This window comes from Lagenorhynchus albirostris, chromosome 16, assembly GCF_949774975.1.
Source record: "Lagenorhynchus albirostris chromosome 16, mLagAlb1.1, whole genome shotgun sequence".
Lineage (NCBI taxonomy): Eukaryota > Metazoa > Chordata > Mammalia > Artiodactyla > Delphinidae > Lagenorhynchus > Lagenorhynchus albirostris.
In genome coordinates, this window is record NC_083110.1 from 65072070 (window position 1) to 65097121 (window position 25052).

A 25052-nucleotide genomic window follows, 5' to 3' on the forward strand; every position below is an offset into this window, starting at 1 on the left:
GGCTATCAACTCTTGTGTTTCTTGGTTTTTCGTGTGTGTGTGTGTGTGTGTGTGTGTGTGTGTGTGTGTGTGTGTGTATCAACTATAGTCTTGTATGTGTTTTTCTTGTTTTAAATGCTCCTCTCACAGTTTAATAGCAGGTCAGAAATGCATTGCTTTTGGCCAGAGCTGCAGCTGGCCTTTGTACCAGGGCAGGGCTGTCCTTCTTCTGATGTGTGGTCAGATTCAGTGTGAGATAAACAGCTTTGGCTTCAAAATTCTTGTTGACATCTCACCCCACTGCTATGCATGGTGACACCCCTAAAGCCCTCCTGCTGCATGTGAAATGGCCAGGAATTAAATGCCGGGTTGAGAGTAAAAGAACAAGGGGGTAACCGGGGGTCGTTCTTCTGCTGGACGCCTTCCTGCGAGAGAGCAGCCCTGCAGGCGTGCTGGGAACACTGGACCAGACACCAGGCCAGTCTGGGATAACCCCCGCTCCAGCAGCCAGCCTCTGTCTAGTCCCTTTGCTAAAGGGAAGTTCTGCCCCGGGGTCATCTTTTATTTTTTGTTTGTGGGCAGAAATGCTTTGGTCTATGCTGTGATTTTTTTTTAAATACATTTATTTTATTCATTTATTTATTTTTGGCTGCGTTGGGTCTTCATTGCTGCGCGCGGGCTTTCTCTAGTTGCAGTGAGTGGGGGCTACTCTTCGTTGTGGTGCACGGGCTTCTCACTGCTGTGGCTTCTCTTGTTGCAGAGCACGGGCTCTAGGCACGTGGGCTTCAGTAGTTGTGGCATGTGGGCTCAGGAGTTGTGGCTCATGGGCTCTAGAGCGCAGGCTCAGTAGCTGTGGCGCACAGGCTTAGTTGCTCTGCGGCCTGTGGAATCTTCCCGGACCAGGGCTCGAACCCATGTCCCCTGCATTGGCAGGTGGATTCTTAACCACTGCGCCACCAGGGAAGCCCTATGCTGTGCTTTTCTTTTTTTAATTTCTCTATTTTTGATTTTTTAAAAAATAGATCTTTATTGGAGTATAATTGCTTCACAAGACTGTGTTAGTTTCTGTTGCACAACAAAGTGAATCAGCCGTATGCATATACATGTCCCCATATCCCCTCCCTCTTGAGCCTCCCTCCCACCCTCCCTATCCCACCCCTCTAGGTCATCACAAAGCACCAAGTCGATCTCCCTGTGCTATGCTGCTGCTTCCCACCAGCCAACTATTTTACATTCGGTAGTGTATATATGTCGATGCTACTCTCACTTCGCCCCAGCTTTGACCTCCCAACCCATGTCCTCAAGTCCATTTTCTGTGTCTTTATTCCTGCCCTGCAACTAGGTTCATCAGTACCATTTTTTTTTTTAGATTCCATATATATGTGTTCGCATATGGTAATTGTTTTTTTCTTTCTGGCTTACTTCACTCTGTATGACAGACTCTAGGTCCCTCCACCTCACTACAAATAACTCAATTCCGTTGCTTTTTATGGCCGAGTAATATTCTGTTGTATATATGTGCCACATCTTCTTTACCCATTCAACTGCCAATGGATATTTTGCTGTGCCTTTTAAAGATAAATTATAATTTCAAAAATTACAAGGCTCAAAGTAGAGCAGAATGAAAACCCATCTGAGGTTAAGAGAATGTCATGTTCGATCCATTCAGCTAGTTTGTTTTTTTACCTTGTGTCCCCTGGAGCCCCGAGGGCTGCTGCAAAGGGACCGGGTAGGGTAAGAGTCCCCTCTAGGTTCTTGCCCCTCACATTTCCCAGAACTCCTTCAATCACATCAGCATTATATTTTAGTCTTCCACCTACTATTTCACATGAGGAAAGTGTTCATTGCTAAAAAGCAGGACGTGTGAAAACTACAGAATTTGACCCATCTGTTAATGATGCTGTTTGACCCTTAGTAACATCTGCCATCACTCTAGCACTAACACTTGTGCTGATGAGTGAAAGCAGATACCAACAGTTGGGCTGTGACCGTATTGAACACTGTGCTTTGTATTTGCGGTGGCTTTTAGCACAGCAGGTTGGTGGTCAAGCTGAGCAGGATATTTTCCCCCAATAGTCTGGAAATGTAGCCAGGACTCCAGGGAGGAGGACAATAACGTGAACACTTCTTAGTTGCTCCGCAGCCTGTGGAATCTTCCCGGACCAGGGCTCGAACCCGTGTCCCCTGCATTGGCAGGCGGGTTGAGAGTAAAAGCACTAGGGGGTAACCAGGGTCGTTCTTCTGCTGGACGCCTGCCTGCGAGAGGGCAACCCTGCGGGCGTGCTGGGAACACTGGACCAGACACCAGGCCAGTCTGGGATAACCCCCACTCCAGGCAGCCTCTGTCCAGTTCCTTTGCTAAAGGGAAGTTCTGCCCTGGGGTCATCTTTTATTTTTTTGTCTGTGGGCAGAAATGCTTTGGTCCATGCTGTGCTTTTTTACTGTGTGCTCGGCACTGGCCTGAGCACTTGCCATTTCACTCACTTAATCCTCACAACAACCCCACGAGGTAAATAGTGTTTTTATCCCCATTTCACAGCACCTCTGGTTCTGAGTTTAGAGAGTAACTGAATATGGGGGCTCCTGAGAGGTGCTTTCCACTTTCAGTTCTCTGCCTCCCAGCCAAGCCCCCAGCCCCATTGGAGCCTACTTCACCAATAGGGAGAGGGCTGAGGAGGGAGAGAGAAGCTCACATTTGGGGCAGTGCAGGTTTTCTTCAAGAGAGGCTGGCCCCTCCCTCCCTCTCTGGGTTTGGGGGAGAAGGGGCGGGGCTTCCTTTTCCCAAAGTCTCTCATGGAGACCAGGCACCCAAGAGGCTGGCTTCGCAGTTGGATATCTGCTTCCTCAGGAACTGCTACCTGCCCTGGGCTCCTGGCCCAGGGGGAGAAGCAGGGATAGGACAGGTCCCCCACCTCCAGGACAGGTCCCACATGAGCCCCAGACCCTAGAATGTGGAGGCGGGCAGGTGACGTTGGGGCCACAGTCTGTGGGACTGACATTGCTTGAGAAACAAGGAGGCGCCCACATGCTGTCGTGAGATGTCACCCCTGGAAGGGTGCATCCAGATTTCCCAAGGTTCCTCTAGAGGAGTGGCTTGGGAGGGAGGCTTTTGCCAGTGTCCCTGAGGCCAGAGACCACAGATGAGGTCGTTGTGTGTGTGTGTGTGTGTAGTCGTAGTAGTAGTAGTTGTAGTAATTGTGAACAGAGCTGAGTCCTTTTAAACTAAAGGCTACTGCAGTTGAGCAGCTACTATAATAGTCCAGTCATGGCATGAGAAGACTTTTTAGAATTTTTCAGCCTTTATTGATTGAGGCTAATAAATTGTTCTGGAGGCCCCAATAAATTACTCTTCTGTTATGTCATAGGTGTATACTTTATCATCTGGACTCAAATATATGTTTCTCTTTGGCAGAAACAGTTTTTTGGCTTTTCTGTAATTCCCCAGCACATCTATTAGTACATCTATTATACTCTCTGTAGAGTATCTTAAAATGATTTCCAGTCATTTTGGTCATCTGCACTTCGGCTTCCCTATTTTGAGTGTTTCTTTCGTCCTCTTTGAGTGCCTCGGTTCCTCTGGGCTACCTCCTGTGATCTTCTTTTGTTCTGCCCACTATCTCAGTTCTTGCTTTTTTCTTCTCTGTTCTTTGGGACTTTCAATATGAGAATCACAAAAGGTAAGTAGTGGACATAGAGGCTGGACTAACAGGGCAGAGGCACAGAAGTGGATTTGTAGGCACATAGGAGTAGTCCCAGCCAAGCAGTCTGGACACTTGGGTCCCAGGCTGGGCCTCAGTCCTGCTGCGCCATCCTAAGCAAGTCTCCGACACAGAGTAACATGCAGTGTTAGCATTATAGCTGCTGTTGGTTATTAGTCAACCATTCTGGGCCTCAGTTTCCCTCCCTGTTAAGTGAGGGACATGGCTGGGATGATATCCTGAGTCTTCTCCACTCATATTTTAAATTAGATTATAACCCTGATGAGGATAAGTCACTAAAGAACAAGGACCAGGCCTTCAACCTCTCTGGGTCTCTTGTGATACTTTGCATACTTAAGGGCCGGAATAGTTATTTAATAATTTAGTACCTTAATCTGAGTAATTATGATATTGATAAGGGATTTTAAAAATTAAATATATTTAATATATTGCTAAATATATTAAATACATTAAATATATTATTATATTTAAAATATAATATATTTAATATATTGTACGATTTGCAAAAGGGTAAGTAAGTAAGAAGAAGTAAGAAGAATGAAGTATACATTGCTAATTGCCCAGTTTGGAAAAGACTAGTAACAAGTAGTTTAGGCATCCTCTGTGTGATGGTATCTTTCCTACTAACAGAGAGGAGGGTGGTTAGAGCAGGCCCAGATCCCTTGATCCAAGGCAAGGTTTGACCTCATTTCCTACCATGGAACAAGGGCAGGCACTGCAGCATCACCACACGCCTGGACACCAGAGTGCTGGCTTCTCTTGCTCTCCAGGCCTGGGTGAAACCAATCTTAATTACGTGGCAGCCAACGTAATTAAAAAATGCCTTGTTTACCTTTATACGTTCAACCACCACTGAAAGAGTGTGGTTTGGGTTTGGGGTAATCTGGTTGGTTCCGTAATACAAGAAGCAGATTATGTCCTAATTTAGAATGAAGCATGAAAGGGGTCAGGATTTCAGAAGGCAGTGAGTATTTGAGTAAGCAAATATCTGTTAAATAAATGTCTGGAGTATGGGAGTAAAAGGATTAAACAATATGGAAAACTTGAATTTGCAACTGTGCCTGTTATCCTTCCTGTAAGTGTATTTGAAATTGTCTGTTGGCTGGGCTTTCTTCCTTTTGCATTTGGATTCTGTATAAAGAAAAGCTGGTTGGCTATATTGATGTCATGCTTATCTTGTCTGGGTATCCCGTGATGGTCACGTGCATCCGTGTGACCATCTTCAGTGCAAGCTTCTGGAAACAGAGCAGTGATATACCTGCTCCATTCTCTTTACACAGCTACTTCTGCAATGCAAAACGCAGTGTTTAATAAATGATGAAGTTGGTGAGGTGGTCTTTATGTTTAATTCACTACACCCTCATACTTTACTATTCTTTCAAAGAATTTTGGGACCCATCTCATCTTTTTCCCTCCTAGCTCATAAATATTCTACTGCCCTCTCTCGCCCTTCACTTCTCTTTTTCCAGCAAAATTCTATCTGTACAAATTTCATTTTGTTCTAAGGGTAATAATCTTGAGGGAAGTTTAAGGAATGTGATGGGTTTGCTTGAGTTCTTGGATGACAAGCTCCCAGCATCCCCTTCACACACACAGGGCTTTCTGAGAGTGGCGTCCCTTGGCCATTGACTAGCTGTGCAACATTGGGCAGTAATTTCAGATCTTGTTCATTTCTAGTCTGTCGTGGATCGTGTTGTCTGTTGCTTGGTCTGCCTGTCACACTTCCTCTGGTTGGGGTTCCTTTGGGGACATGCCTCACCCATTCATTCCACATGGTCCTGGGGGCTGTCAATCATGGAATCTGGAAGAGGGGCTTCCTCACTCACTGGAGTGGGCTGGTGACCCAAAGTACTCCGTTGTCAAGTTTCCCCTGGGACTTATCGATGGAGAGAAACAGTTCCTTTTGCACTAGGGCTGCTCTGCAGAGAGGATGTGTGTCTGGGGCTTAGGCAGCCCACTTGTTTGTGACGTGGTGTTATCCTCTGAGGATGATGAGGAGCTGAGAGGAGGAGATTGAGAGCTGGGGCAGGAGATAGAGGCTTGGCCACGCTGTCTCAGCGCCTGCACGAAGCGGGCCTGGGGTCGGTGCTACTCCAGCTTCCCAAGTTCCATCACCTCCTCTTTTTGTTTCAGTGACTTTGTGCTGGGTTTCTGTTATGTGCAGTTAAAAGAGTTTGAACAAGTATCATCATCCTCTAGTTTTTAAACAAATGTATAAGCAGTATGAATTCCTAATTAGAAACATTCAAACAACTTAGTGTTTCCTTAGAGGCATTGAGTAATAAGTGGGGGGCTCCGTTCTTCCCCACCCCTGCCTGATATGAGCCCCCTCTCCCAAAGTCTACTGCTGGGAACAGTTTGGGGTATATACTTCTAGCCTTTTTTCTTTGCATTTACATCCGTATACATGTATGCACACACATATACTTTGTGTTTTATTTTTTAACATGTAGAGTAACACACTATGTATATTGTTCTGTAACTTTTTTCAGCTTTTTTAGGAAGTCTTTAATGCTACTACGCATAGTTCTGCTTCATTCTTTTTAAAAGATTTCATTGTATTTGATAGCATGGATAATTTGCTTAAATAATCCCATGTCGATGGACATTTAATTGTTACTGTCATGCCTTTTTCTTTCTGTTACAGCACTGCTGCAGTGAATAATTTGGTGTGTTTTCTTGCATACATACGGAGATATATCTGTAGGTAGAGCCTTCTAGTAAAATGGCTGAGTCATAGGACATACTCGTGAAATGTTTGGACAGATTCTGCCAAATCATGTTACTAAAAGGGAAGACTGATTACTCAGAGTAGAGTGTTTCCCACCCCCTTCCCAACACTGAAGCTGAGAACCCTTCCGTTTTCCTAATCTCCAAAGTGAAAACATGAGGTCCTTGCTCTCGTGAATTCCTCTGAATGCTGGCAAGGTGAGCATCCTTTCACAGAAGTTCTGAATTTCTCCTTTGTGTTAGTTGATATCCATAGTTTTTGCTTGTTCAAAATGTGGTTCTTTGTCTTTTTCTTATTGATTTGAATAAATTCTTTGCATATTATAGATAACCAACCCTATGTTATTGACATTGTAAATATTTTCTCATAGGTATTGTTTTTAGTTTTGTTTACAAATGGGTTTGAGTTTGTGTTTGTTTTTGTCTATTGGGTATGTGTATGTAGCCTTAAGTTTCGTCTTTTTTTTTTTTACCTTTGATCAGGCAGACCTGTTACATTTTTATGAATTCAAATTTGTCAATCTTTTTCTTTATGGCTTCAGAGTTTTGCATCTTGCTTGGGAAGGCCTTTCCTATCCCGGATTACAAACAGTTTCTCCTATGGGTATTTTTTAAAACTTCAGATATTTCATCCAGCACTGTCATCGTCATCTATAGATGAAGACATATGTACCTCCTGAGGGTTGAATGAGATAATGTGCAAAGGCTCCTGTCTCCCCCTCCGACCTCCTACTTTTCCAAGCACTGCATTGAAGCCTCCTTTCTTCATAATGGTGTTGTCAGAGTTGTTTCTCTGATGCCACGGAGTTTGGGCACAATGTTTGGGAATCCTGTGTCCATCCTGCCACTAGTGGGTGACTAGCTGCTTCCAGGGAGTACCCAAGACCTCACTTGCTATCCTCAGAAAGCAAAACTCTTCTCATGTCCGCTCTCTTAGTGCACAGATTGCACCCTAACTTTGAGACTCAAACATATTCTCAGACCCCAGACCTTAAAGTCATCTGGGACTTTCATCTTTCTCCCCCACATCCAATCCATCAGCGGATCCCATTAGCTTTACCTTAAAACACAGTCAGAACCTACCACTTCTCACCACCTCCTCTGCCACCACCGGGGCCAGGCCACCATGGCCTCTTACCCAGACAGGGCGGTGTCCTTCCCATCCTCTCCCCCTGCAGTCTGCTCTCCAGTAGCAGCCAGAGGGACCATTTAAAATGCAAGTCCAGTCACTTCCTTCCTCTGCTGAAAACCCTCCAGCCCCTCCCCAGGTGACTCAGAATAGAATCCAGAGGTCTTGCCTGGAGGCCCTCCATGGTTTTTACCTATGGTCCTCTTCTTTCGTTCCTGTCTTCTCTCTGACACTCTCCACTGGGTGTCTTGCTCTTCCTCCGGTGCCCCAGGGCCTTTGTGCCTGCTGTCCGGAGCCCTCTCCTTCCGGATGCCTGCTGTGCTCACTCCCTTGTTTCATGCGGGCATCTGCTCAACTGTCACCTTATCCAGAGGCCCTTTTTCCATTTTCGGTTTTTCTCTTATCGTTTACCAGTGCCTGACACATTATGCATTTATCAATTTTTCTGTACTGCAATGTAACTTCCATGAGAAGAGAGATTTTGTTTCCTGTCGAATGAGTCTCCAGCACACAGAGCAATGCCTGGCATATCCAAGTCCCTCACTTATTTGCTGAATGAACATGTCCAACCTGGGCTCTTCCTGATGAGGGCCAAGGCTGCTGTTAGAAGCTTGGCTGCCTTCTCATCGGTCAGCTGGGGGATGCGGGCTATGGGAACGCTTGCTCTTGGTAACACCGTTTCCCGCGGGCTCTGGGCTCAGGTAGGCTCGGTTGGGACAGAAGGGGTTGGTGTTTGCGTGTGTCTGCCCATGTTTGGGTCTGTGCAGGCAGAGTCCTCCCAGCAGTAAATCATCGCTGCCCAGACCATGCCCGCCCACATGACCGAACGGCAAATCAGCAAGCTCTTCAGCAGCCTCCTTAATTGGTGTCATCTTCAAAAACACCCTGTGGCATCCGACTCTGGTTTTGCTTGTGAAAGCGTCTCCCTGCTTCTCATGAGACATCTTAATGTAGCCAGGTATTTGGATCTCCCACACCTTCTCAGTTCATGCATCCCAAGACCTCAGATGTCAGAATGAGGCATGTGGCGGGCAGAGTCTCGTCTACCCTCCCATTTGGGGAGGGGAGGGCTTCCCACTGGGCACCTGTTCCTGCCTCTACCTCGACCGATTCCTCTTCTCTGCCTTTGGTTAGTTTTGGTGGCTGGGGAGGACTGTTGTCAGTAGTTCGGAGCAATGAATTTAGTTGTATTTCTTTCGGTGGCAGTGTTTCCTCCGTAGAGCCTTCCTGGCTCTTAGTTGCTATTAGTGCTTAAATGACTGTTAGGACAGACGATTTGAAATGATTAATAGAAAAAGGTATTTTAAGTATAGTAGCGGGCATTTTAAAATTTAATTTTGGGCTTCCCTGGTGGCGCAGTGGTTGAGAGTCCGCCTGACTATGCAGGGGACGCGGGTTCGTGCCCCGGTCCGGGAGGATCCCACATGCTGCGCGGAGTGGCTGGGCCCGTGAGCCATGGCCACTGAGCCTGCGCATCTGGAGCCTGTGCTCCGCAATGGGAGAGGCCACAACAGTGAGAGGCCCGCGTACCGCAAAAAAAAAAAAAAATTAATTTTAATTACTCAAGTAGTATGTGAATATATTCTGCTTTAAAATATAAAACATTACATATAAAGCTAAGGTGTTGTTTTTTCACCACCACCCACAATCTCAGAACCTGTCCCAGTACCAATCCTCTTACCCCTGCGTATCCTTCGCTTTGCTCCGCAGGGAGCCTGGAGCACAGGGTTTTAGTACTAATTCCACCTTGAGTACTGTTGACAAAGGAGCCCCTGGACCCGGGTTCCAGGGGTGATGCAGCAACAGGCTCGGTAATTCTCCCAGCAACCCTGGGAGGTAGGAGGTGGGTACCCTACAGTTGGTAACAGCTCTACTGGAATACATGTCACACGCTATACTATAAAATTCGCCCTTTTGAAGTTTGCCGTTCAGTGTTTTCTTTTTTTTTTTTGTATATTCACCAAGTTCTACATCCATCACTGCTGTCTCATTCCCAAACATTTTCATACCCAGAAGGAAATTGTGGCGTGTAAGTTGTTCCCACGGGTTGCAGGCTGCTCCAGCTGGAACAGCTCAAAGCTGGGAGCTGTAGCACCGAGGTGGCTTTACAGCCCGTCACCACTTCTCTGTTGAAGGGGAGGGAGTGTGAAGGTGTTTCCTTGCTGCTCTGCAGGGGTGCTTTGTCAGGATGTCCTCAGTTCTGTTTCTAGGGCAGAAGACAAGATTGTTGGGTCATTCGATCATTGACTCACTTTACCGTTGTGAGTGGAGAGAGTGGTCAGTATTCAGGCTGCGCAGCATCCTTCCATTGACTCTTGGGCTCTTCCTCCCAAATATTTGCCCTGCAATGAATGCCTGGTGACGTCCCTGCCGCCACTGGTATGCTGGGTCATATTGTCGCCCTGCGGGCAGCAATATGGAGACTGAGAGAGGGTACATTGTTTTTCTGTAGCCAAAGCAGATATTTTTGCTGCGTGTGAGGAGTCAGAGCAGCAGGCAAGGAAGGCAGGATCACCATGGTCACAGAAAAGCATTTATCCGGCACGCTGTGTGCGTGCGCCTGGTTTAGTATGGCTGTGCCCGGCTTCTCCCCACCACCAGGAGCCTGACCTGTCGGCCCTTGATCGCACACCTAGCATGTGCTGGGTGTTTGGTGACTGAGGCCCAGTCTCTGTTTTCAAGAAGTGTTAAGTCTTTGGTTTGGAGAAACGTCTGTGGACCACCGCTGTGATAAAGAGGTCCTGAGCTGCTGATAAAGTGACAGACATAACCTTGTGAACTTGGACCCTCACTGCCCTTTCCCTCCTGCCCATTCTTTCCCTGTTTAATTCACAGGGATGTCTTGAGAGCAAATGAGACCAAGGATGTGTCAGCGCTGAATGTGCTAGTAGCGCTTACATTTTGGGGTCAGAGATCCCTTTAAAGAGATGATGAAAACTTTGGACTTTCACCTCAGAAAAATTACTCTGGGGCACACACCCATGTGATTTTGCAGACAATTTCAATTGCATGGCTTTTATGCATATCTTGAAACCCATCCACGGACCCCCATGAGGTTAACACCTGTTTCAGAGCTTATTTCCTGAAGGGTGTTTTTAAGATCCCAGATGATAATTCATATTACTGTTATTTAGAATACTGATGCCCAGTTATTTCTTTGTCAGAAAGCTTTCTTCTTCAAAATACCATTTTCTAAATGTTCCTTATGACGAGATATTACTTATTGTAGATTCTTGAACCCCAAGGATAAAGCAAAAGCAGGGTAATCTGATTGACCAGATTTTTCTTCTGTCCTTGTGTACATGTATAAAATAAAGTAGAAGACAATGGCATAGGAGCAGACTTTTAAAAAGAATATATACAAAGCGTATAAATCTGGATTTTAGGTATGACATCCTACTTGGTTGTGTATTTTGGGGGCTGCAGAGCCCACAGAACTGTTTTTGGAGGGGACAGTGTTAAATCTACTGCTCTCGTCAACCTGATTGTATGGCACAGAGCTGGGGTGGCATGTACGTAGGAGGCCAAGGGCATTGGCCATGCCAGGCTTCCTGAGACGCGGGGGCAGGATTGACAGGCACAGCTTGGTCTCGGTGCTGGGGGGGAATCTGCTGTGTGTGCAGCCTCCTTCCTGCCCCTCCCCATGCTGGCAGGCGTTGGTGCCACCGTTGGCCACCCTATCTGCCCCCCTCCTGCCGGAGTCCTCCCTCCGCACTCCCTCCTCTCTGCTCCCCTGACACAGCCCCTCGACCGGCCTCTTGGTGGAATGTCCTGTCCTGGGAGGCATTGCATCACTCTGTCCAGGCTCCTGCTTCCCAGGGCTGGTGTGACTCTGACCATGAAAGGGCTGAGGTTTGGGTTTCAGGGCTGCTGTGGTGTCTCTGTCCTAGGTGGCATGTCTCAAGGTTGCAATGGTAAGGTCACAATACCACCCAGCATCTATAAACAGCATAGTATTTTATTTTTCCTACTAAAACACTTTCTAAGTTCTCCCCTTATCCTCCCAACGGTGTGGCCTGCTGTTCAAAGAGAGGCCCTCTATTCACTGGTCTGCAGCTCTCGCGGTAGCCTGAGATGTGGTCTGGCAGGTGGCGGCAGGACCACTCGTGCACAGGTGAGAGTTTCACTAATGCTGCAGCTTAGTGATTAATCCCAGGTCCCCCACCTGCTGGATATGGGATTGTGGGCAAGTGATGGCCTCTCTCAGCTACTCAGTTTCCTTGTCTGTGAGGTGGGAATGATAACACCTACTTCTTTGGGTTTATGTGCGAATGAAATGACAATGCAGAGGGACTCGAAAGTTCAGAGGTTGCCAAGACCCTACCCTCACTTCTGACACCAGCTGCAAATTCCACGGAGCCCAAGACTACCCTCAGGTACAATAATTCATTAGAAAGACTTACAGAACTTACTGGAAGCTGTGATAATTGCAGTTATGTTGAAAGTTTACAGATTAAAATAAGCCAAAGGAAGAGAAACACAGGGCAGAGTCCAGGAAAATTCCATGCGCAGAGCTTCTGATTGTCGTCTCCCGCTGTACACACAGTCGTCCGCCCGCGAGGCTGACCTCAAGTCTCCAGCCTCTTGAAGGTCAGGCTGATACCATATGGGCCAGAGCCCCCACCATAAGTCACATTGTTAGACTGGCCGGTGAGGCCCCGGGCGCCCAGGTAACAGACACTTTTATTAGGCAGGACAATGCAAGGGCTTAAAGTTCGCCTCTCAGAACCAAGAACAAGATGAAGGCCAGCCCTCTCTTTGTGAAGCTTGATTCTTTTTTTTTTTGTTTGCGGTACGCGGGCCTCTCACTGTTGTGGCCTCTCCCGTTGCGGAGCACAGGCTCTGGACGCGCAGGCTCAGGGGCCATGGCTCATGGGCCCAGCCGCTCCGCGGCATGTGGGATCTTCCCGGACCGGGGCACGAACCCGTGTCCCCTGCATCGGCAGGCGGACTCTCAACCACTGCGCCACCAGGGAAGCCCAAAGCTTGATTCTTTACTACACAGAGACAGCGCCTGCTATGGGGTAGACTTCAGCGAATTGCTGTTGGCTCTCATTTTTATGCCTCAGGGTCAAGGTGAGGGGACGTGGCCTCAATTCTCCTTTCTCCCTTCTCTTTGATTGTGTCTGTGGTCTTGCGAGGGTGTCATTCACCTTGCCTATTTGAAGTTAATATGGGGTATGTTTTTGCCAAATAATCAGGCCTCTTGTTCATGTGGTGCTTTGAACCTGTGAGGTTCACCTGTGCTTGTTTGAGCCTCACAATAACCCGATGGAGGTGGATAGATAGGTGTTATTATCCTGATTTTACAGGTGACGCAGTGAGGTCATAGGAGCCTTGCTGAGTTTCCAGGACTCAGGACAGACCGTAGGGACAAGGGTAGCAGGACAAGGGTAGCAGGCCGGGGTATCTATCAGCTTCTCCTGCCAATCCCCAGAGCAGTGCCTCTCTGGTTCATGTGCACGGCCGCAAACCAGGTGGGCCTGGGTTCAGATCTGGTCCCTGCCACACCCAGGCTGCGTGATCTTGGGCAGATTCCTTCATTGCTCCCCTCCCAGTAGGATTGTTGTCAGAATCACGTGAGGGCAAGCAGGTAAAGGCAAGACTCATAATACTGGTAGCTGATGTGGAACATCGGTACTCACAGTAACACTTGGCACTATTATTGCTACTGTCACAATGACAGGAATAACAAGTGTTTTGCTAGGTGCGTAAGGAATTCAGTATGAGAAGGTACCTTGAAAACAAAGAAGGCAGCTCATGGCACAGTCATTCCTCCTTTTTAGATAATTACCAGGTAATTAGCTAAATAGTCTATGAAACAATATTTGTTGCTCCCAAACCTCCGTCCTGCTACCAGGTGTGTCTACCTTCAGCTCCAGGCACCTGGCCTCTCCTCTCTCCTGGGAAACCCCACTGCCTCCTCCTCGCCCAACTCTGACCCCAGTGGAGGCTCACACCCCGACATTTTACACTTTCCTTTGAAGCATTTATCCAGTCACAGTTTCGCATTTCTTTGACAGTTTGATTAATATCTATGTCTTCTGCTAGGCTCTTGAGCCCCTTGCGGGAGGAAGCTGGGATGTGATCTCCCAGATCCATCGTGATGTGCTGCAGTCATAATGGCCGGGGTAGGGGGCTTCTCTTCCAGGCTCCAGGGCTTGATTCCCACTTGGGAGACACTGGCCTTGGTGCCCTGGCTGCAGTGCCCACAGCCCTAGGGGGACTGCGCCCCATGTAGGAGGTTGGAATGCTCTGCTGACCTCCTCTCTCTGGGGAATGTTATCATCGTTTCCTTTCCTTCTCGAGGAGCCCCAAATGCCAGGTGCTCACCTGTGCTGGCTCTTAGCTCTGCATGCTGCCCGGGAGGAGCAGCTTCCTGGATGGGAGACAGCAGCTAGGTGGTTGCTTGTACCGCATTTGACATGGTTTCCTACCACTGGTGTCCTCCCCGTTGTGCGTTCACATAGCAGCGCCCAGGCAAAGCCTCTACACAAAGATTTAAGAACATCCAAATTGAAGGCTCCCAATTTTAACCTCGTGAATCCTGGCTTGTCCACCCCACTCCCTACCCTGGGTGTCTTAACTCCGTTAACACCTCCACCCCTTCTGCAAGTCCGCTGGCAGAATGAACATAGCTTGGTCCCGAGCGCTCCTTCTCCAGCCTCGGAAGGGGCGGCAGTGCTGTGCAGACTTTGGATTCAGACAAGCTGGGGTTCCCTTCTGGCTGTGCTGGTACATCTGCGCTTTGAATAAGCTCTAAGCTGCTCAGAGCTTCATCTGTAAAATGGACAGAGCGTCCGGCCTGTGGCTGGCCCTCGGGCCATGTCACCATGTCCTCCCCTCCAAAGCTCGTCACAGTGGGATGGAGATCCCCCCCTCCAGTCTTTCTCAGTTTCCTGAGCCAGGACAAAGAGCCCTGGGACCCTGTGCTCAGTGCCTGCTTCCCCTTTCTTCTCTCTTCTTCCTATTTAACAGCAATGCAAGGGCAAAATCATGTGTCAGAGGCCGGCAGGCAGGGAAAACAGGAGGAAAGAAGGGAGGCATCCTTTTTGGTCTCTTCCTCCCTCCGCACACTTGTACTTGAAGTGCCACTTGCCTTCCCCCTGCACCCCCCTCCTGCTTAGGGTGGGCACGTAGGCTTAGTCACCCCGTACCGTCCTAGTAAACCAGCGTGCTAGATCTGTTCTTCAACGTGTGGCGTACGCGCTTTGTGTTGAGTGGTCTCTAAGTCTCCTAGTATTTCATTCAATGACTAAGGTAAGTTTTAGGCATGCAGTTGTTTTGTTTTATCCTTTCTTGGTATGAAAGGTCATCATCCTCTCAGTTACTCTGAGTGCGGCCAGTTCTCAATATTCGGGAGCTGGTTATTAACCCTGTTGGAAAATAGCCAGGCTCCTTCCTGCTTTCCTCTCGCCTTCCCCATGCCTGTCCTCAAACTCAGACACAACACAGGCAAGCCAGCCAAGGAGCTGCTAGTCTCCCTGCTTTATTCCTTTCCTTGAGAGAATGAAAGAAGGAAGAGGAGGCATCTCCTTTGATTTCTCGGCTAACAATGAAAGGATGGGATGGATGATGGAGGAGGGGAAGAGTTGAAAGCGTGTTTGGAATTTCAGTTAGAGCAGTGATGTCCCCTCCATATTATCTTACACTTGTTCACGAGGCCACAGATTTCCTTTGTCCTATCCCATATCTTTCTGAAAAATCCAGGAGTCCGGGCTTTTTAGCTGAATTTATAAATCTGCTTTAGTTACAGTTCTTTCATTTTTATATGTGCTACCATCCTGATCCTTAAAATAATATTTCAGCAGCCCTGTATCTTACACATTTGTAGATGATATCTTTTTTTTATAGATCTTTTTTTGATGTGGACCATTTTTTTAAAGTCTTTATTGAATTTGTTACAGTATTGCTTCTGTTTTATGTTTTGTTTGTTTGGCCCCAAGGCATGTGGGATCTTAGCTCCCCAACCAGGGATTGAACCCATACCCCCTGCATTGGCAGGCAAAGTCTTAACCACTGGACCGCCAGGGAAGTCCCTGTAGAGAGTACCTTTTTCCCCCTTTGTTTTGTTGTCTAGGCTGACTCAACTTAGACTTTTCGGAGAATGTGCTAATGAAGATAGAAATCTTTATGGTCGAGTGGCTTCCAAAGGCAAAAGCTACCTTTCTTTGTCCGCCTCAAATTGCTTTCCTTAGGGTTTGAGCTTCTGCAGGAATTTTCCGTAGTTTCATACTGAGTATAGTGTTCTCGTCCGCTGAATTTGCAAAATGTAAGATTTGAGGTATAAATCTGGTCTTCTTTCATCCAGTGAATGCTCACTCATTGCACTTGGCATTAGATGCCTTTTAATCTCACAGGAAGATGGATCTCACCCCATGGGTTTACCTTCATCACCTCGAGAGCCATTTCTTGTCTTCTTAAGCTTCCCACCTAGTTTTTTCTAAAAGGACAATGTATCTCAAATAACGGCCACTTTTGATGAGTTCATAATCATGCTTTATTTCTGATTCTGACGGTCTTTTCCTCCCCTTTCTGTCTTTTCTCCAGGGTATTTCTTTTACGCAGCAGCCTCCAGCATTTCTATATTGCAGTTTTGTTTGCTTATCTCTTTAATGGTTGTTATGTCTGCCTTTTCCTATTCTTCCCTGCCTTTGCTTTTTGGGCAGTTAGCGCCGACTCTCTTTCCCTGGCCCACCGTTAGTCTGTACTTGCTTCTGCAAGAAGCATTTCTTGTGTTGACAGGCATCTCTGCCCTTAGTCTCCTCTCTCAGATTTCTGTTAAGAATTTGGGGGAAGCTTTCATTTCTTCACCAAGTATAAGCAATGTCATTTGGCCACCGACTTCTGACAAAGGTAACACTGGGTTTTCAAGGGCACATTCAGTCCCCTGTTTGTCCCCAAGAGTTGGGGTTCATTCTTTGGTAGGTTCTGAAATCATTCTCTAAATTTCTTTTATTTCCCAAATGCCAGTTTTCCCATCCTGGGGCCCAGGGGCCTTCTGGGCTGAGTGTGAATCCCTGACACTGAGTCTGTCCTTGCCGGTTGCTGACACCCCATTGTTGGATTCTGGAGCAGAAATTCTGTGGGAGAGACTTGCTCTTTTTCTTGCCCCAAGAAGACTGAGCTGGTGGTAAGGGTGGGAACCTGGCCTTCTGAGCCTAGGAGACTTGAGGACCTTGCTGGAAATCTCTCACCCTTGGAACCATCAGCAGTCCTTTCCCCCGTAGTACCTAGTTCCCTATAACAGACCCCAGGAAGCCCTAGTAAACCTTCCCAGGCAGCAGGATCTGGCCTGAAATCAGTGATGACCAGTCTCAGTTCCCTGTATTATCAGGTCTATTCATCAGGCTCAGAAGACTTCCTTTAAGTCAGTACTTCCTTTATGGAATCAATTTCTGTGGGTACCAGAATCCCTGCTGGATATCCTACCTCAGTCAAGATTCTTCGCTCCCTTCCTGTCTCTGTCTTAGCATCATCACCACTTAAAAATACAGCAATAGGGAAGCTGGTAAGGCTCTAAAGCGATGCACCATTGACAAACAATGCCCTTTTGGCAAATGGAGGTTTTTTTTGTTTTTCGAAACAACATAAATAAAGGGCCAATTTATTATAGTAAGATATTATGTTATTGTCTTCACTGTTTTAAGTCTTTAAAATGTCAATACCCGATAATGTCTCAGTAAAATAATGCAAATTTACTCTTCTCACAAAGCAATTATGAGCGTAACGATGATGGTAATGGTTAAGGGATGATGATGTTGATAGAGGAACTGTAGTGTCATCCATACTAGTTTGGGGAATAAACAATGTCACTCTACAATAACAACCCCAGAGTGCATTTCTATCCAAAGTGGCAGGGAAGCCTGAGGGTTCCCTGGGGTTCTCAATCACCTGCAAAATCCAGCAGTATCAGGAGGTACTTACTCATGTGCAGAGATTTGGTTTTTGTGACTTCTAATACGTTATTACTAATAAAGGTTGAATCAGATGTACTTTCTTAAGATCAGAGAATTCCACAACTATTCACCCAAATGTTATTTGCTCCGAAACTTGCCATCACTGCTACTGCTACTACTGCTACCATCAAAGACCGAAGTTTGATCCCCCTTTCTGCTGACTGCCTGTCCATGAGATGTGCCTTGACCAGGCCATTTGCTCGCAGCAAATGGAGTTCTTTTTGAAGCCATTCTTGGGGCCTCTTTCCAGCCTTTTAGCTCCACAGCTGGGTCATGGTGTCTCAATTCTATCCATCCCTGTCCCACCCTGACATTTCTTCTAGGGCCGAATTGGTGACCCCCTCGCATCCTTCACTTCTTGCTGGGGATGCTTCTTGTGTAGGGATGAGCAGAACTACGAAATGAAACCACAAAGCACAGAGCCAGGTGTACCGACGAGAGGATTGTCCATGTGGCTTCCAAATGTCTACCCAGGTGGGTGTCTTTTGGAGGAAGCAGCCTCTGGGCAAAAGATCTCCAGATACACTGAGGAGGCAAACACTGTGATTTGTGGTTACTATGAGTAGAGGTACCCATGCATGGCAAGCTCTTTGGTGTATGCGCCTTGATTAAGGTCATGGCAAATCAGGGGTGCAGCCCCTTGTATGATCCCTGGGGATCTTGTCTGGGGTTTCTGTTTAGCCATAGAAATATTGGCTTTGCTCTGACTATACTTTGCCCACAATTTTGTGACTCAGCACTTTCTGGCCACCTGATGCCCAAGAATGACCAAGAACTGCTCGCTCAGCTACCTTCACTCTCACATTAAAGATTATTGCCTCTAAAGCAAGGTAATGGACATATTTTATTCTCAGTAATTTGGTTTTCCCTTCTGGAATGCTTTCTCAAAAAAGCAATCTCACACGTGACTTAGCTAAGCAGCTTGTGTGGGTGTGATATTTAGCCATACCTGTCTTCCTTGTCTTTTCAGTGTACCTGGAACTGTCTGTTAAACCACATTCACTAAATTCATTCCTTCCCTTTTTTCATAAAACTAAAACCAACCCCTTCGTTCTGTTGGATGAAGCGATCATTTTCATGGTTTACTGAAAGTCTTCATTCTGTCTTGAATTACTGGTCTTTGGGCAAGAACTTGAAAGAAGCATGCTAACTCAAAAATCTCTTCTTGATGGATTTAGGTTTTATAATGTCATAGAGTGTGATAAGAAGGTCTCATCTGTGTCCTTGAAGAAATTGATTTATGTTTCCTTTGATGCTGACCTACTCTTGAGATATTGAGCAAAAAGGATGGTGAGATTGTGGGAGAAGAAAGAGGAAGGGAGAAGAGACTGAAACAGGGAAAATTAGGTCCAGAGATACTGCCTTATCAGTTTAGAAATGAACTCAAGACTTGGCTCAAGGAGCTCATACATATTTGTAATTTTTTTAACATCTTTATTGGAGTATAATTGCTTTACAATGGTGTGTTAGTTTCTGCTTTACAACAAAATGAATCAGTTATATATATACCATATTTGTAATTTTTAAGTAATTTACTTTCAGGTATGGTTTTGAGTATTTTTTGAACTTCAGGTGTCATTGGGAATGATTCCCTCTGTTTAATCTTTCCCCCCATTAAAACTGGATTTGCATCTGCACCAAATTTTACATTTTAACTACCCAGCAATCCCACTACTGGGCATATACCGTGAGAAAACCATAATTCAAAAAGAGTCATGTACCACAATGTTCATTGCAGCTCTATTTACAATAGCCAGGACATGGAAGCAACCTAAGTGTCCATCGACAGATGAATGGATAAAGAAGATGTGGCACATATATACAATGGAATGTTACTCAGCCATAAAAAGAAACGAAATTGAGTTATTTGTAATGAGCTGGATGGACCTAGAGACTGTCATACAGTGTGAAGTAAGTCAGAAAAAGAAAAACAAATACCATATGCTAACACATATATATGGAATCTAAAAGAAAAAAAAAGGTTCTGAAGAACCTAGGGGCAGGACGGGAATAAAGAGGCAGACATAGAGAATGGACTTGAGGACACGGGGAGGGGGAGGGGTAAGCTGGGACGAAGTGAGAGAGTGACATTGACACATATACACTACCAAATGTAAAATAGCTAGTGGGAAGCAGCTGCATAGCACAGGGAGATGAGCTCGGTGCTTTGTGACCACCTAGAGGGGTGGGTAGGGAGGATGGGAGGGAGACGCAAGAGGGAGGAGATATGGGGATATATGTATATGTATAGCTGATTCCCTTTGTTATAAAGCAGAAACTAACACACCACTGTAAAGCAATTACACGCCAATAAAGATGTTAAAAAAAACAAAAAATCAAACAAAAAAACGATTAAATACGTAGGAATAAATTTAACCAAGTAAGCAAAAGATCTGTACACTGAAAACTATGAGGCACTGATGAAAACAACTGAGGAAGACACAAATAAATGGGAAAAGATTCTGTGCTCATGGATCAGAATAATTAATATTGTTAAAATATCCATACTACCCAAAGTGATCTACGCATTCAAGGTAATCCCTATCGAAATTCCAATGGCACTTTTCACAATAATAGGAAAACAATCCGAAAATGTGTGTGGCATCACAAAAGACCCAAAGCAATCTGGAGAAAGAAGAACAAAGCTGGAGGCATCATACTTCCTGGTTTCCAACTATGTTACAGAACTGTAGCAATCAGCACAATATAATGCCAGCACAAAAACAGATACGTAGACCAATGGAACAGAATCTAGAGCCCAGAAATAAATCCACACACACAGTCAACTAATATTTGGCAAGGAAGCCAAGGATACTCAATGGGGAAAGAATAGTCTCTTCAATAAATAGCGCTGGGAAAACTGGATACTCACATGCAAAAAAATGAAATTGGACACCTATCTTACACCTCTCACAAAAAATAACTTGTAATGGATAAAGGACAAATGTAAGACCTTGAACCATAAAACTCCTAGAAGAAAACATAGGGAAAAATCTCCTTGACATTGGTCTTGGCAATGATTTTTGGATATGACACCAAAAGCACAAACAGCAAAAGCAAAAATCAAAATTGGAACTACATCAAACTAAAACTTCTGCACAGCAAAAGAAACAATCAACAAAATGAAAAGGCAGCCTATGAAATGGGAGAAAATATTTGCAAATTATGTATCTGATAAGGGGTTGATATCCAAAATACATAAAGAACTCATACAACTCAATAGCAAAAAAAAATAAAATACAAAACAAAAACAAACAAAACCCAAATAATACGATCTAAAAACGGGCAGAGGACCTGAATAGACATTTTTCCAAACAAAGCATACAGATGGCCAACAGGTACATGAAAAGATGCTGAACATCACTAATCAGTGAAATGCAAATCAAAACCACAATGAGATATCACCTCACACCTGTTAGAATGGCTGCCATCAAAAAGACAAGAGAGTGGCTTCCCTGGTGGCGCAGTGGTTGGGAGTCCACCTGCCGAGGCGGGGGGCGCGGGTTCGTGCCCCGATCCGGGAGGATCCCGCATGCCGCGGGGCGGCTGGACCCGTGGGCCATGGCTGCTGGGCCTGCGCGTCCGGAGCCTGTGCTCCGCAATGGGAGGGGCCGCGGCGGTGAGAGGCCCGCGTACCAAAAAAAAAAAAAGGACAAGAGAGTGCTTCCCTGGTAGTGCAGTGGTTGAGAGTCCGCCTGCCGATGCAGGGGACACGGGTTCGTGCCCTGGTCCGGGAAGATCCCACATGCCATGGAGCGGCTGGGCCCGTGAGCCATGGCCGCTGAGCCTGCGTGTCCTGAGCCTGTGCTCTGCAACGGGAGAGGCCACAACAGTGAGAGGCCCGCATACCGCAAAAAAAAAAAAAGACAAGAGACAAGTGTTGGCTAGGATGCAGAGAATAGGGAACCCTTGTGCACTGTTGGTGGGAAGACAGTTGTTGGGGCAAAAAGTATGGGAAGAAATTGAAAGCTAAAGGGAGAGAAATAAACCCCAAATTGACAACTCCTCAAATAGGAGGGAATGCACCTCAATAGAGGACATTTTCAGCAGATACTACATTCCATTAATTCTCTAAACTTTGTATTAATCTCGATTCTTTAAAATATTTACCAGTGTAATCTTCTTCCTTAAAGCCAGTTTACATACATGTAAGAAAACTGTTTTCTAAAATAAACCAAAGTATGGAGATTTAAAACTTTTTTTTACGTTCTAGCTTACTTTATTCAGTCCTGTGGGTGAATTCATTTTATCCTATAGGCCAAGATGTTAAAACTTTGGCATGGATCCTATATAAAAATTCCCTCATATTCCCATTTCAAGCAGGTCCTAAATATACCTAGACCCCAACCCACTGAGATGAGTAGTGCTCTTAATCTTAATGGTGGACATTTTCTCATTTGTAAAAGAGAGTTACTGAGAGGATGGGGTGAGGTTGTGCGTGTGCCCGCACACCTCTCAGGTAGCTCTGTCATCATCTTCCCCACAGCGGCCCCTGCTCAGCCCAGCTCAGCCATTATAGCGAGGGAAGTCCAGGCCAGGCTGTCTGCCCTGTGGGCATCGGGCTGGCCTCAGGTGGCCCTTGAGACACATCCATGGCAGGGCACAGTTGTCCCTTCCTGCCTCTCTGAAGCTTGAGTGTCAGAACTGGGTGCCCAACTGCCTCAGGGGCTCCTTGATGGGGTTGGCGCAGTGATGCTCCTTACCTCTTACGAGGCCCCTGGGACAGGGCTCATACTCCACCTGCCTACCTCACTGGAAAGCCAAATGGAAAAACGTTGGAAACCAGGCATGCTTCCATTTTAACCGCCACTGTCCTCACGAGTGGCTGGTTCAGTGAGAGGCAAAATGGGGAAAGTGACGGTGATCACTCCCTACCATTTACTAAGCGCTCACTTTGCCCTGGTGATCAGGGCACTGGGCTAACCCAGTTTACCTCCAAGACCTCATTTAACCTTCACAGAGGACCCTACAAGGAAGTGTTACTGTCTGCACTTTACAGATGAGGAAACAGAAAGGGTCATCTGCCTGATGACACATGACGAGTAAGGAGCCAAACCAGGATTTCAACCCGAGCCCGTCTGGCTTTAAACGTGTGATCTTAACTAGTTCCTAGAGAAATGTATATTTAATGAATATAATAATAACACCAAGATACCTGAGGCCAGGAGGGAAAGTGGGTTGAGCTCTTTCACAGGCAGACCAAAGGTATAAAACATTTCAGAGATTTATTATATATTTTGGGGAGGGAGGGGCATCTCATTTTGTTGTATCCCTCTGGCCCCTGACTTACTTCTGGAGTCATCCCCAAATACCCCAGATAACTCCACTTGCTTTTATGTCTCCTCACAAGCTGTGTATCTAAGTTATTATTTGGGTCATATTGATTTGGGCAAAAATCAAGTTTCTGTCTTCTGTTATGTATATTTTTCCAGTGAATAAAACTAAACTAAATGTATTATTTGAAAAACTTGCATACGTATGATAAAAATGCAAATGGTGCAAAGGTATAAATAGTAATCAGTAAATCTTCCTTCTTTCTGAGACATTGTTCATTTCTCTGTTTCCCCTCTTTGGTTTCTTGGGTCTCTTTCTAGAGATATTCTTCTCTACTTATAAAAACATGTATCTGCATGCATATCTTTTTTATGCAAAAAGTAACATATGCACACTACTTAACCACCTTATTTCACTTTGCTTTAACAATATGTCTCTGAAGAATTTGCCTGTGGGCACATTGTGCTTTTGTCTTGATTGAATGTGTTCCACTGTAGGAGTTACCGTAATTTATTTGCAGAGTCCCTGTTGATTTAGGTTTCTAATATTTTGCTGTTGACAGGGCTGCAGTGAGCATGCTAGCACATGCATTTTTGTATGAGTCTACTTGGAGGATATATTTCTGTAAGTAGGATTACTGGGTGGAAGGGATATGCTTCTCTAGTTTGATAAAAATAACTATCCAAGGTATGAGAGTGCCTGTCTGCCCCCCAGTCTGCCATTGTCTCTAGATTTTATGCCTTCTAAACACCTGCTACCATATATAGAACCCAGGACACTGACCCACATACAAAAGGTATATAAGCAAAGTTGCTGATTAACATGCATCTTAGTAGGAGTTTGGCATGATTGCCTAGGATTGCCAATTTCATGGCTTGAGCATTCAGCCCAGGGAGTGAAAGACTTAGGAATTTAACCACAAGCTTAGGCTGTTAAAGGTTCAGCACAATAGGTGTGTGTGCGTGTATGGTTCTCTGGTACCAGCTGGGTGCCTTACAATTTCAACTCAATTCTGACACTTTGTACTTGGAGATAGTGTCAGATCCCACAGGTGAAGGGCTTAGTCCCACAAGACTGTCCCCTCACAATGTCATCCACCTTTAGATGCCATGTTGTCACCTGTGCTTCTAACCAACTGGCTATAGATTGGAGGTTCCAGCGACCCCCTCCTTGGGTTTGATTAATTAGCTCCAGCAGCTCACAGACCTGATGGAAGAGATGCATAGAGCAAGGTACAGGGAAAGATTGCGGAGCTTCCATGCCCTTTCCAGGCCGCCACTTTCACTGAATCTCTGTGTGTTCACCAGCCTGGAAGCTCTCCAAACCCTATCCTTTTTGGATCAAGGCTTCATTACATAGGCTTCTTCATTACAAGGCTTCTTCAGGGAATTCCAAGAGTTTTAGGAGCTCTGTGCCAGAAACTGGGTAAAGACCCAATATATATTTCTTACTATAAATCACAGTATCACAGCTATGAGGAAACACTATTTCCTCCCCTTTGTCCTAACTGCTGATTAACTGGGCCGTGGGCAAACCTGTCCCTTCCCCATGCCAGCTGGTCTGCGTTAGAGCACAAATGCATTTGCACAAAACATTCACACTTTCAGACCCAGAGAGGATGAAACTCAATCTTTTGGCAGCAAATACTAAATAACATGCATTTAGGATCACAAAGTCACAACTTCTTTTTAGCCGTAGGATTTGGGACGAAGTTTACCAAGAAGATCATAATGCAGTTTTTACAAAAATTAATGAGATTGAAGTCCACTTGCCCAGATTACAGTCTGTCGCTTGCTTGCTTCTCTACCATGCGGTTTGCACAAAATATACCCAGTTCACACTGAATTCCATTACTTGCTCCTTTCCCAATCACACACCATTTGTGTTTGTCAACGCATTTACAGCTGTATAGGAGAAAGTGTTGTGTTTTATTTTTTGCATTAAATTTCATACATTTTTGGATTAGGTCATTCAAGAATAATCCTGTTTCTATTTTGTCTTTCTTGGGAAAGCAAGTTTAAACATTTTCCCCCCATCTTAAAAAAAAAAAAAAAGGAAGGGCCAACCTAGATGACAGAAGCAGAGAGGAGCATGGTGTCTGCAAGTACCCACATGTGCTGGGAGCATAGAAACATACCAGCAGCCCTGGAGGCTGTGCTCCGAAACGTCTCAAACACCCTCTTGGCTTGTTGAGATCCAGCCCCAACTAATGAAGGAGTTGTCCTTCCATTTTTTTCAGTAAGCTTTTTACTGCAAGTATAA

General features: G+C 45.7%; 1 protein-coding gene across 3 annotated transcripts in view; it reads left to right on the forward strand.

Annotated features, from left to right (window-relative positions):
• Positions 1-25052, forward strand: part of RBM20 (RNA binding motif protein 20) — a 217784-nt gene that overhangs the window by 68289 nt on the left and 124443 nt on the right. Inside the window, exon 1 of one of the 3 annotated variants that reach the window (XM_060127059.1) lies at positions 6526-6626. The exons of the other annotated variants lie outside the window; for them this stretch is intronic. Within the exon in view, the coding sequence (XP_059983042.1) occupies positions 6616-6626 (11 nt within the window). The 5' untranslated portion in view covers positions 6526-6615. Of the gene's footprint in view, positions 1-6525; positions 6627-25052 lie in introns of those variants that run through there. 3 annotated transcript variants of the gene reach the window in all.